Source organism: Spea bombifrons, chromosome 11 (genome assembly GCF_027358695.1).
Source record: "Spea bombifrons isolate aSpeBom1 chromosome 11, aSpeBom1.2.pri, whole genome shotgun sequence".
In the NCBI taxonomy this organism is placed as follows: Eukaryota; Metazoa; Chordata; class Amphibia; order Anura; family Pelobatidae; genus Spea; species Spea bombifrons.
The window spans coordinates 4,412,914-4,425,414 of record NC_071097.1 but is presented as its reverse complement, the minus strand read 5'-3'; the positions used below and the strand labels follow the sequence as shown (position 1 = coordinate 4,425,414).

The 12,501-nt window shown below is 45.7% G+C and overlaps 1 protein-coding gene across 1 annotated transcript; it reads left to right on the top strand.

The window, feature by feature from the left end:
- The first annotated feature begins 6,956 nt into the window (after window positions 1-6,956).
- LOC128469310 (leucine-rich repeat-containing protein 1-like) lies at window positions 6,957-8,396 on the top strand. Its single transcript, XM_053451129.1, has one exon. It carries the CDS (start codon window positions 6,957-6,959, stop codon window positions 8,394-8,396), a length of 1,440 nt encoding a protein of 479 aa, XP_053307104.1.
- Window positions 8,397-12,501: the final 4,105 nt, after the last annotated feature.

Sequence of the window (12,501 nt, the reverse complement as noted above, 5' to 3'; positions counted from 1 at the left end):
CTCACGTTCTTCTCTTGCCTCTTCTTGTTCTTCTTTCTTCGTGCGGGAAAAGCTTCTCTTTCTCCACTGATCTGCTTTAGTTCATGGAGTGGCTCCATGGTATGCACCACAGGGAATAGGGAATGGCGGAGTGGGAATAGGCCACAAGGCTGCTTCCGCAGACCCAGAGTTTCTCCGTGGTGACCCGGAGAAGTGGTGCTTCCCTCGGAGTCTCCAGGCAAAACCTGGAGAGTTCCCAGGTACTCCTCACCAAGCTGAAACAGTGAAGTTGTATCCAGGGTGGACTACCGTGAGGGCTCTGAAGCACCCTGGGCTTCAAGCTGCCAGAGGACCAAGTGTTTCTCACCCACACATGGAATACACTTAATCTTCGCCAAAAGGCAGAGGAGCGATTTATAACTCCTCCGTGACCAATGACGTACCAGGTACGTCATGATAAAATGTCCCTTGAGGACCAGTGATGTAACTGGTACATCATGGGCTAAAGATACCCCCACCGTGCTAAAAGATCAGCAACAGCAAGCTTTCGATCGCTCTTACAGGAGAGATCATGCAGACTCAACCCTGCCAGAGGAAGCTTCAGGGACAGGGTGACAGCCTCGACCCCCCCCCGCTCCCCAAACTTTCCATAAGAGCGATTGTGCGGTGTTATCGCCTTCAATGTCGCGATCGCGTCATAAACGTAACCATGGCGTTGAAGGAACTCATTTTTTTAGGGAATTCAATTTTGATTTATTGCTGTGCGCTTTTTAGGGCTGTAGAAGTAGAGTATCCCACAAAAGAGGGGCACCAAAAGAGGAAAGGGGGGACAACTGACCCTGTAAAATGGAAAAGGGTCTGGCAGGCGCTCCCTTTGCCCTGATGGAAAGGTAACCATGTGAAAAATGAAAAAAAGTAAGTATGTTCACACCTTCACACACCCAAAAAAATACCTCCGACACAACGGAACCTGAAACCGGCCTGAGTGAATGTTGCGTAACAACTAAAGGGTGCTGTTCCAACCGGTGGGACAGAAGACTTTTGTAACGAAATATGACATCATTCCCAGTCCTGCTCACTCATATTTTTCCACCGGGAACACTTCATTGTCATGTGCCACCAAAGCAGCCACTGATTGGCTGTTGCCATAGCTTCTGTTTATGTCCACCATTCCAGTGGCTGTACACAATTACAGTGGACCTCCGGCACGTGGCTATACAGAGACCCCCCACCCCCCCTACCACTGATTTCAGTGCAACACTGATTGGCTGTTTTAAGCCCTGGAGCTGCAGCTTCTCTTTTAGTTAAGTCATTTGTTATAATTTTTTTAAGCTTTTTTATAGAATGCATTTTTTAAAAAACCCCTTTAATATCCACTTTTTGGTGAGGCTGCCCCGTGACATTAAACTGTCCCTTTTCAGTAGGTTCTTATATTTCTGTTCATCTGATATGGATGATGGGTAATAATAATAATATTTTGTGACAGGTGCCCTACCCAGCCCAGCTACCTGGAAATCCAGCCTGGAGCCAAATGCCTTTTCATGCATATTTCAGCAGGTAAGGCTGATATTTACCCTTTACGTGCCGGGGTACTTCGCGTGGGACTCAGCAGGCATTGGGGGTATTGGAGAGAGAAATGAGAGAGTGATGCCATAGAAACATAGACTTTGATGTCAGATAAGAACCATTCGGGCCCCCAACTTCACAAAGCAACACATCCCACAGCCACCTTTGCCTCAAACAGCCTGTTGGTGCCATCTTTGCCCCCACCTTGTCAGTGCTCCCAAACAGCTTATCTGTGCCATCTTTGCCCTTTGCACCCTCTTCCAACATACACGGTGGCACACATATGTAACCACAGGCATATGCCTAACCCCTGCATGTTTAAATTCCCTCACTGTATTAGCCTCTACCACTTCTGCTGGGAGGCTGTTCCACTTATCCACCCTCTCGGTAAAGTTAACAGGAACTCTGTGCTTCTTAAGGCTGAATCACAAAAAAAGCAACAAGGATTCTTTATTACTTTCTATGGCCACAACCTATCGGCGCCCTGATTTTTTTGTGTCACATGACAATTAAGCAGTCCCTGAAAAATGTACAAATTTGGGAACCCAGGTTTTTGTAGGTAGTCCAAACCCTGGCCGGATATTGAATCAATAATTCAGTAGATACGTCTATTGTGATGAAGCCAACTTACTGGATAGAAACTCACCTGGTGGACCAAAAAATGTAGCTATATTTTATATTTTATATATGTTATACTGTTTCCCCCCCCGAGATTTCCTAATTGATGATCTTCTGTTCTTAGGTCCTCCTGGAGCAGTTGGAGCTCCAGGGTTGAAAGAGAGCAGAGGAGCTCCGGGTAAAGCAGAACCTCAGGGGCGGAGAAGAAACCAAGGAGACAAAAGGAACCCAAGGAGACTAACATCATCTTCTCTGCTCTGTTTCTATTTTAGATTATTAGCCCCTCTGGGACCAGGGGCGGACTAGCGATGAAGAGGCAGCCACGGCACTTTAAGGCCAGCGGCTCCCTGGTGACACAAGCGCGGTTGATGGCTGCTTATGCGATGTTCTTCTGTCCTTGGTCTTGATCTATACATTGAAGAGCGTGTATGTTAGCACGAGTGAAGGCGTGGTGTTAGTATGTGTATCTGTGTGTAAGCATGTGTGTGTGTTAGTTACAGGGGTGATGGTGGTTAGGAGGGGGTTCATTGGCTTTGCTAGTCCACCCCACCCTGTTTCGGTTTGTAGCCCCTGGCACTAAGGTTTTGGTCCAACCCTTTGTAGCGACACAAAGAAAACGAGCTGCCGCATTCCCCCCCGCTGAATCATCCTTCCGCTCCATTTGATGTTTTCTCCAAAACAAACTGTAACGCCAGACAGCCATTCCTAACCCACAGGAGACACCGACGCAGAAACCCCGTCTTACAATATGTAATATGCGGGGCAAACACACAGAAGGTGTCAATCACGCGCTCTAGTGTTTAATACATGAAGCCCACCGGCATTAGCACATCTTTTATCCCTTCCTCCGAAAGTTTATTTGCATAACATTTTTTTAGAATGCCTTTTTTTTCAGCGTAGGTGGAACGGCAGCATTAAACGAAAAAAAAAAGAATCTGACTGGGCATAAAATATGGTGCTTTAGCACCATACCTTCCAAGTGTCCTGATTTTTATGCGCCATTCCTGATTTGGCAGGCAGTGGGGATCAGGGGAGATCCGCTGAGGGACCCAGGGAGCTGTACAGTAAAAGGAGGTTTGCAGCTGCCGTGTGACCACCTTGCGATGCTCTACTGCTGCAAGGTGGCACTTTGGGTGAGGTAGGTGGGTGGCCATGCCTACAACCCCATGCAACTGGATCGTGCCCCCCCCCCATGGAGCGTATGGAATACAGTGATGTGGGTCGGGATTGGCATAAAAACCTGGTTTTAACCCATTTTGTCCTGGAGGTCGCTATTGTTGACAGTCATGTGACTTTCCCTGCTCACCATGTATCACACTGAGCTAACGCTTAATGCTAAGGAAGTCCTTTTGTGCATTAAGACTGAGTTATTCTACTGAGTTTGCAAACCTGGGAGATAGGCTACCCCATACCTTCTAACCTTCAGTTTTTACAATTTTGGACCGATTTTTGGACCATGTCCCATGTAGCTGGCCCACTTTTGTGGTTGGTAGGCATAACGGGCCAGCTGGGGAGATCCTCGTTCCTCTCTGGCTCAGGGAGCTGTAAGAGAGTTCGGGGCTGAGTAGGAGAGCAAGAGAGTGCCTGAAACCCGGGACTGTTGGAAGGTATAAGGCCTTTCCCCAGCATTACAGCTCTCCATGGTTGCAGTTGAGTGCCCCGAACTGGCCCCACCCACTTCTGGCTCCAGACTGTCCACTTTTGCCATTCACCCTGCCCCTCGCCACACCCTTGAACACAGGTGTACATGTTATTGGTACCAACATGCTTTCGAGGGAGTGGCTTCATGCAGGACTATCTGTGTGTATGGGTGGGGCTAACTGTGTACAGGGGTGGGGCTAGCATCAGAAAGCCTTTAGTAGATCGGAAACAGGAAAAAGTGGGCGTGGTAACACACCACTCCCCTCTCGGAGATTCCATTAAAAATGAAAAGTTTCCAGCTACAATAGTCATTTACAACATTAACCCCGTCCACGCTGGATTTCTGATCCATTTCATGTTATTTTAATGGAAAAAAGTGATTATGCTGTTATTGTGCCGGTCTGCCAGAGACCCTTTAAAGATGCGGTTCCACTTCAACACGTTTCCGACGAAAGGCAGCATTAGAATTTTATTTACGCTACGCCTCGTTCGGAATGTATTTATTTTTGCCGGGAACACTAAATTGTCATGTGACATGACAGCATGTGCACGACCCAGAGAGAACCCAGCCGATCAGTCGGAATCCAAACTACTCCCATCACCCTCAGCCACAACGATGATTAGGTAATTGTAGCCTCCCAGACTAGGGTTGCAAAAATAATGTAATACTTACGGAAATTTATATTTTTTTTTCATTTTTTTTGTTTCTTTAGCGTAATTGTGGAATTTAACCCTTGCATTATATAATATACTGTGGACTGCGCCGGCTAAGCTTGCGATCCACCTGCACCGGCAACCACAGAAGAATGACTCGCTCGGTAAAAATGACATTTTCCCTAAAGTGTGATATTTCTGCCCATGACTAACCTATTAGTCATTTATTTCTCAGGGTAAAAAAAAGATTTTTGGCTTCTGGAAAGGATAGAAAATGTTTGTGCTGCAGCTTCGCCAGACACCAGACTAATTGTATGCTTAAACTCCCTCGCTGTATTAACCCCTACCATCTCTGCTGGGAGGCAGAGTAGAGTGTTAGCCAATAGAATGGTTAGGAGTCAAAGTACTTTTGTCTCAGCTGGGGTGAGACAAACCACATTTTTCGGGCACTGTCCCTGGTAGTTGCCCCCCCATTGTTCCACTTTTGGGGGTGTTGGGGGGAATGAGAAGGTTGACGAGATCCTCTGGGGTCCAGGGAGCAACACAGACCCTCGCGAGGTGGCTAAGGTGGGTCACCTGTGAACTCTCTGGTGCTGACTACCTGTAGCCCCCCTTGCAGAATGCCGTCAGGAGGGCCCACTGACATTGGGGGAGACACTCCATTTTTGGGGCCTACAACACGGAGTTTCCCCGCAGGGACCTGGAAAGGTGCAGCGCCCCCAGGTATGGCCAAGTCCCTGCCCATTTCTGGGCCAGCTCCACCCATTTCAAAGGCCAGCCCACTCTTCCCCACCTCTTGCTACACCTCCAACACAGGGGTCCTGATTTGGACAACTGAAATGTTGGGGGGGGGTATGAAAAAGATACCATTAATGAGAATGCAAGCTTTGAGGACACGGGGGGAATTAAATAAGAGGGGGCATTAACTAATGGGGCAAAATCTGAGGGGGGTTAGGCAGTAAGGAACGAAGGGGTAAAGGGACTGGGTTATATGGAGCATCAGACAGGTTATTATATACCATAATGGGACAGCGCTACGGTATCTGCTGGCGATATAGAAATAAATGTAATGCAATGACAAATATTTCCACTTTTTTAGTTTTTTTTACATTTTTAACCGTTTTAAGTTTTTTTTGGACTGGAGATGCCATTGGGCTATTTATAAACCTCAGGTAGATTTACCATGATGATGTCATGGTGACATCAATGGGATCTGTTGAATTATAAGTGATTTGTTAATTTTATTTAGCTCCCTTATGACTTTCTCACTCGGATGGGGAGGTTGAAATCAAAACAAAAAACCCTTGAGGGGGCATTTTTGTTGGGCATTTAATAAACTAACCAATGGATGACGAGTATTCATGCGTGACAACCAATGAATGGAGATTATTCCGAGAAAACGACCATGAAGAGATTACGCCAACCAATGGGGACTGCCCCTACCTAATGGTGACCAATGAACCATCCCTGTCCATATTATGCTGTGGAAAAGAGGCATTTCGGCAGATTCACTCCCATCACCCCCATCCTGTCACAATAAGTGTTTCTTATTAGGCAAGTATGATTATCATATAAATGATTTATATAGCGCACCCCAGTATAGACGTGCCTTGGGCTTTAAAGGGAGGAGCTTAATTGTAGCCCCACCCACATAGGATATGCACCACAGTGATTTGAAACATTTTAACCGCCAAATATCTTTTGTGTCTGCAATATAAATCCGGCCCTGAATTGCATTTTTAATTTACGGCCGGAGGAGAAGTAATTTACGGGCAGGGAGATCCGTTCAGCCAAATACTTTTCCTGCGGGGTATTTAGCTTGGGGAGGGGGTGTGAGTGGCAAATAGATATGGGGGGATTCTGGAGACCCCTTACATGTATTTGCAATATACAGGCCCATGTGATCACATAAACCACCCTCTTCTACACCATGTGTGTGCATATACACCTATATATACAGTATTTTCACTCTGGGGGCCTATATACCAGGATATACATTATCAGCAGCGACAGCACAACACATTAGTAATGAGTATACTGCAGGCACAGAGTATATCACCATCGCTTATCAGCATTTGAACCCACATAAAGCGGGCAGCTTCTCTCTGTAACGTCCATGAGCCAGACACGCGCCATGACACAGGAAGCACTAGCTGCCAACGGCCCTGACAGAGAATGACCCTGGAACAAACCACCTGAGAAGGGACGGCGGGGGGTTAAATGAATTCATGTAAATTTCCCTGTAGTTTGTTTTCCTTTATTCACACCCTGACATTAAAAGACATGCGATGGGGAAAGGGGCCCTCGAAACAGCCGCCCGTGAGGTAAAATGTCTGTGTGTGCAGGGCTGGTGTTCTAGGCCCATTGTGACACATTCAGATGAAGCTATTGTGTGACGGGAGGACAGGAGACATTGCGCTGAGTGTCCTGGAGGAGATAGGAGTTAGTGACTCGCTGTGGTCTTTACTGGTGGCCGCTGCGGGTTATGAGCCGTTGAGATGTTTCGCTGGATTTCCCAGTGGGTTTGTGGCCACGTTGTGGAATCCATTGATAAGGGGCACTGCTCCCTACACAAGATACCGGAGAAGATCTACAGGTACCGGCGGACTCTGCAAGAGCTGCTGCTGAATAGCAACCGGCTAAGGGAGCTGCCCAATCAATTGTTTGACCTTGTGAAATTAAAGACATTGGTGCTTCGAGACAATCAGATTCGGTTTCTCCCTGTAGAGATACAAAACCTCAAAAAGTTAGAGGAACTGGATGCTTCCCAAAACTGTATCAGTGCGATTCCTCCGACCATCGCATACTGCAACTGTCTCCAAGTAGCCAACTTTAGTCAAAATCCACTAAAATTGTTGCCGTGGAGATTTTCGGAGCTCTACAGCCTCAAATGCCTATCTATTAACCATGCATTACTGGAGGAGCTACCTGTGAACATCGGGAACCTTTCTAACCTGATTTCGCTGGAGGTGAGAGGAAATTGTTTGATCGATTTGCCAACGTCCTTTACCCAATTACAAAAGCTGGAAGAACTCGACTTAGGAGACAACAAGATCAGTGACTTGCCGGAATCCATCGGATCATTACAGAGCCTGAAGAACCTTTGGTTAGATGGAAACCAACTGGCAGAGCTACCCGGCCAGATTGTCAGCTTGAAACGGTTGGGGTTTTTGGATGTCTCAAGAAACATGCTGAACAGAATCCCAGAAGGTCTCGGTGAATTAACATCATTGACGGATTTGGTTCTGTCTCAGAATTCCATTGAGATTCTACCAGATGGCCTTGGAAACCTGAAGAACTTGTCCATACTAAAAGCTGATAGTAACCAATTAATGGCCATACCAGACAGCATAGGAGAATGTGAAAGCCTGACTGAGCTGATTGTGACGGATAACCAACTTTCAGAATTGCCAAGCAGCATTGGCAAGTTAAAAAAGCTCTGGAACTTGAACATCAACGGGAACAACTTAGTATCATTGCCAAAGGAGATCGGTGACTGCCGTAGTCTTCGAGTGATCTCTGCGCGCAAAAACCAATTGAAGAAGATTCCATCGGAAATTGCTCAAGCCGCTGATATTTGTGTGTTAGATTTTTCTGGAAATGAGCTTCCCCATCTGCCATTGTCATTGACCTCCCTGAAGCTGAAGGCTTTATGGCTTTCAGAAAACCAATCAAAGGCTCTCCATCCTCTTTGGACCGTGGTTGACCCCGAAACTGACGAAGGGATTTTAACATGCAGCCAACTTCCCCAAAGTCCACCTGCGTCTGTCAGCCAAGGCAATTCAACCAACGATGACACCTTGGAGAACCTGGACAGTGAAACATCAGATGATGGTTGGAGCAACCAGGAGAACGCAGTGAGAAGCTCCAGCATCAGCGATGGCCGTATGAAAAGAAGTGCCGCCATTCAGAGCCTGGCTGATTATGCATCGGATTAAGGATGGAATGAGAAGGAGATGGGAGAGAGAAATGACATCTGATCTTCTGATTATGAAGAAGTGGAGAAATGGAGACATGAACATTTACCCGTTACCGTGGAGGTAGCAGCCCCTCCCCCATACCTGTACCTGTTATCTATAAATAAATACATTAGGTTTAAGTTGTGTTTGTCTCTGATATGTCATCATAAGCAGCACGTTCTAAAATGCTTTCCTTTTATTTGGTGAATTAGATCTTCGTTTTAGATATTTGACTATTTCATGATCCTTCGGTCTACTTGAATGGAGATGTTTATCATGTAAATAATTTACATAGCGCACCTCAGTTTAGAAGTGCCTTGGGTTTTAAAGGGAGGGGCTTAATGGTAGCCCCACCCACAGAGAATATGCACCGCCTACTTTTCTCTTGTACCTGTTTATGTTTACACCCCTTCTACAAAGCCCTTTTGAAACATTTCAAACGCAGGGCGCTAAAGATCTTTTATGATCTTACCCGTATACGATGGTGGCAGAAAAGGGATTTTATTAGGAAGATAGAACCTAAATGTTTCCATTCATATAGCTGGCAACAATGTATCCATACTTAACTATCATGAAAGGGGCACTGTAGGTATCATTTGCACTTTAATGCATGTGGTGGGCATGTGGTCCCTCTAAATTTCTGTTTTGCCCATTTTCTAAATAAACTGAGGGATTCTACAGAATTCCCCCCAAATGCATTTGCCACCCCTTCAGCTAAATGCCCTCCACATGATGTTGTCACCTCAAGTCATCTGGCTCGGGGAAAGCTGAGTGCGAGACTCTACTTAGACCCCAGTGCGCATGTGTAAAAACCTCCCACTGAGCTCAGTGGGAGCACTTTCCTGTCACTGATTGGCGGTTTAAGCCTTCAATCAGTGACAAGACATTTCAGATGTCAAAAGAAGATACTGTGTTGGGTAAGTGCTTTATTTTTTATATTTTATACATATTAAATACCCCACAGAGGGTTAGGGTTACTCACAGAGTACTTTAATACCGTATTTGCTAGTTTTTTCAGAAAAATAACCCTTGATTTATATTCCAGGTCGTCTTCTAATCAGACCTCAAATAGAGGTCTGAGTACAAGACTAAGATCCAGGTCCCCTGCAGCGCTGCAGGGGACCTAAATCCTCCTCCATATCTGGGGGCAGAGTGGCATATAGGGGGGAATAAGGCATTTCTGGGGGAAGAGTGATATATTAGGGGTATAAGGCATATCAGGGGAGCAGATGGGCATAACTGGGGGCAGGTTGGCAAATAAAAGGAAATAAAAACAAAAAAAATCATTTTTCTTTTTTTCCTAAATTAATATGCAAATGTGGGGGGTCATCTTATAATAGAGCAAATACGGTATTTATTTTAACTATATTGGGGCTGTCAGTGACATTAAACTTTCCCTTGAACCCCTTTGTATCAAGACTCCATTAAAACCACGATGATGGAGTTGAACGCCTTGACTTGTAATTAGCTTCTCGACCAAGAGACCAATGATTTTCTCAATGCCAAATCCAAGGGTCGCTACCAGGGCCGGCCCGGCAATGGAGCCGAGTGGGGCAACCGCTCCAGGCGGCACTTTTGAAGGGGCGGCACTTTGCCACCCCAAGCCCTTTTTTTTTTTTTTAAAGCGAAAGAGAGAGAAAGGGGCACCGAGTGGTTTACCAAGCTGTCAGTACCCGCTCGGCGCCCCTCTCTCTCTCCTCTGCGGCGAGTCTCCCTGTTCGATCTCGGTGCCGGCTTGTAATGCTGAGTGCCAGAAGATTACCTAATTTCCGGCGCTCAGCATTACAAGCCGGCACGGAGACCGAACAGGGAGACTCGCCGCAGGACTGCTGAAAGGTAAGTACAAGGGGGGGGAGGGTAGATAATGGGGGGTGCCGCAGGGACGGAGGGAGAGGAAGGGTAGATGAGAGGGGGGGAGAGGAAGGGTAGATAATGGGGGGGGAGCAGCAGGAATGGAGGGAGAGGAAGGGTAGATAAGGGGGGGGCGGCATTTTAAAATTCGCCCCAGGCGGTATTTTGCCTTGGGCCGGCCCTGGTCGCTACCCTTTGCTAGTTCTGCTGGATTTTTCTGCTGCTTTTGGCACCATATTTGTCTGACACACCAGACAAATAGCCGGTGGGCTGCTGGCCACCGGAACCCGATACTCAACCGGTCAGCTGCTCCAATGGCAGGTTCTGCAGCCAGGGCCTGGATATGCCCGGTCGCACACTACGTGAGTATAAGAACATAGCCTGTGGCCATGCATAGCCAGCCATCGGCCGCACCTATGTGACCGGGGACCACTGGATTTAAAGTGCAAAGGCCTCCTTCTGATCACATTTTCTTTATTATTTATATATAGAAATATATACTATAGACAATTGTATATTATATGTTGGTGATTATTGCTCTCCAGTTATCTCCATACTCTGAATAATATGTTAGTATGATATCTAACAGAAACCTGTTGCATTGTAAATAAGAAGTACATACTTTATATGGGTTTCATAAATAAAAGTGGTTTCACATTAAACACAGAAAAAAAAATACTTGAATACAAAGAGATTACCTTCTATTTTGACCCTCTTATCTTTTGTAAGGTAATTGTAATTGTTATGTGACTTGTTATGACTTGATGCTAGAGTCCACTCATGGAATCAACAAGAATAACAACATAGGAACGCAACAGAGGGCATCAGAGCTCTGCAATGAAGCCACCACGTACAATGAAGACATAGTAACCACACAAATTGATTCATCTGGGTTTAGATCAAAGATAACACAAAAGAAAGACTAGAGAACATATGTGACTTAGTTAAATGCTTCAGTAAAGTCAGTGAAGATAGTGACAGAGTACACTGGGTGTCCAATACTCTTCTTGTGGGCTACACTCTCTAAAATGATTTGGGTCTTCTTCACAGGCCTCTTTATTCCTCCGGCCTGGTCGAGTAGCAGACCATGTTGCCCATGAAGTCATGTTGCTCCTCTCTGCAGGGCCGCCGTGCTGACCTCCTCCAACTGCTCCACATCCTGGTCCATGGAACCTGCAAAAGAAGAAAGAGGAAAGAAAGTGGGCACAGAAAAAAAAACAAGAAGAAAGAGCAAGCCACCAAACACAAGGGACCACAACAGATAAACAACTCAGGGTAAGGTGACTACAAAAATGTCCCAACCCCTTAAATAACTACCCCCTAAACCCCACCCCGAATTTACAAAAAATTGGCACCAATCTGGATCTTAGTCTCATAGTAAGACCTAGTTGAGGTCTGATTATAAGACGACCCCGATTATAAGACGAGGGGTATTTTTCAGAGCATTCTCTCTGGAAAAAACCTTGTCTTATAATCGAGCAAATACGGTAGTTACCGAGGTGTTGAGTAGAAGGAGCAGCACCTTTAATGATTACCTGATACACACTGGCTCTTCTCAGTGGGAAGTACAGATACTTGACAATTGAAGTACATAGGACAAGGGTGTCCAAGTTTTTTTCTGCAGTGGGCCACTTCATCAGAATTGTATGCATGCGAGGGCCGCACTCATTTTTCACTGAGAAAATATGGCCTTTAATAAGATATGCAGATTAAAATAAAGTAAATGACACAAAACCTTTACTTTTCCTCTCACTGATTTCTGGGCCTAGAAAGTTTTGTCCTCTGAAGTGACTACAAATTCAGGATTCTGGATAAGTAATAATTAAATAGTTCTATTTATTCTAGGGACGCACCGAAATGAAAATTCTAGACCAAAACCGAAAATTCAGGGTTCACTTAGCCAAAGCCGAAACCGAAAATGACCCAGATTCCAGCATGTACTGGTTGGCTGGGCATGACAGGAGTGTGATTGCTGTCAACAATCGTATATAAATTAATATTGTTATTGTATTTTTTTGTCCCATTTTGGTGTGTTAACCACACTTTTATTAAAAGTAAGTGACACACCACAATTGGACAAAGAAATCAACAATATGACTTGGCATGATAGGAGAGTGATTGCTAACAGCAATCACACTCATATCATACCCAGGCAACCAGTAAATGCTGGAACCTAGGCATGATGGGACTCTGATTGCTTTTAGCAATCTCACGCCTATCATGCCAAGTCAGA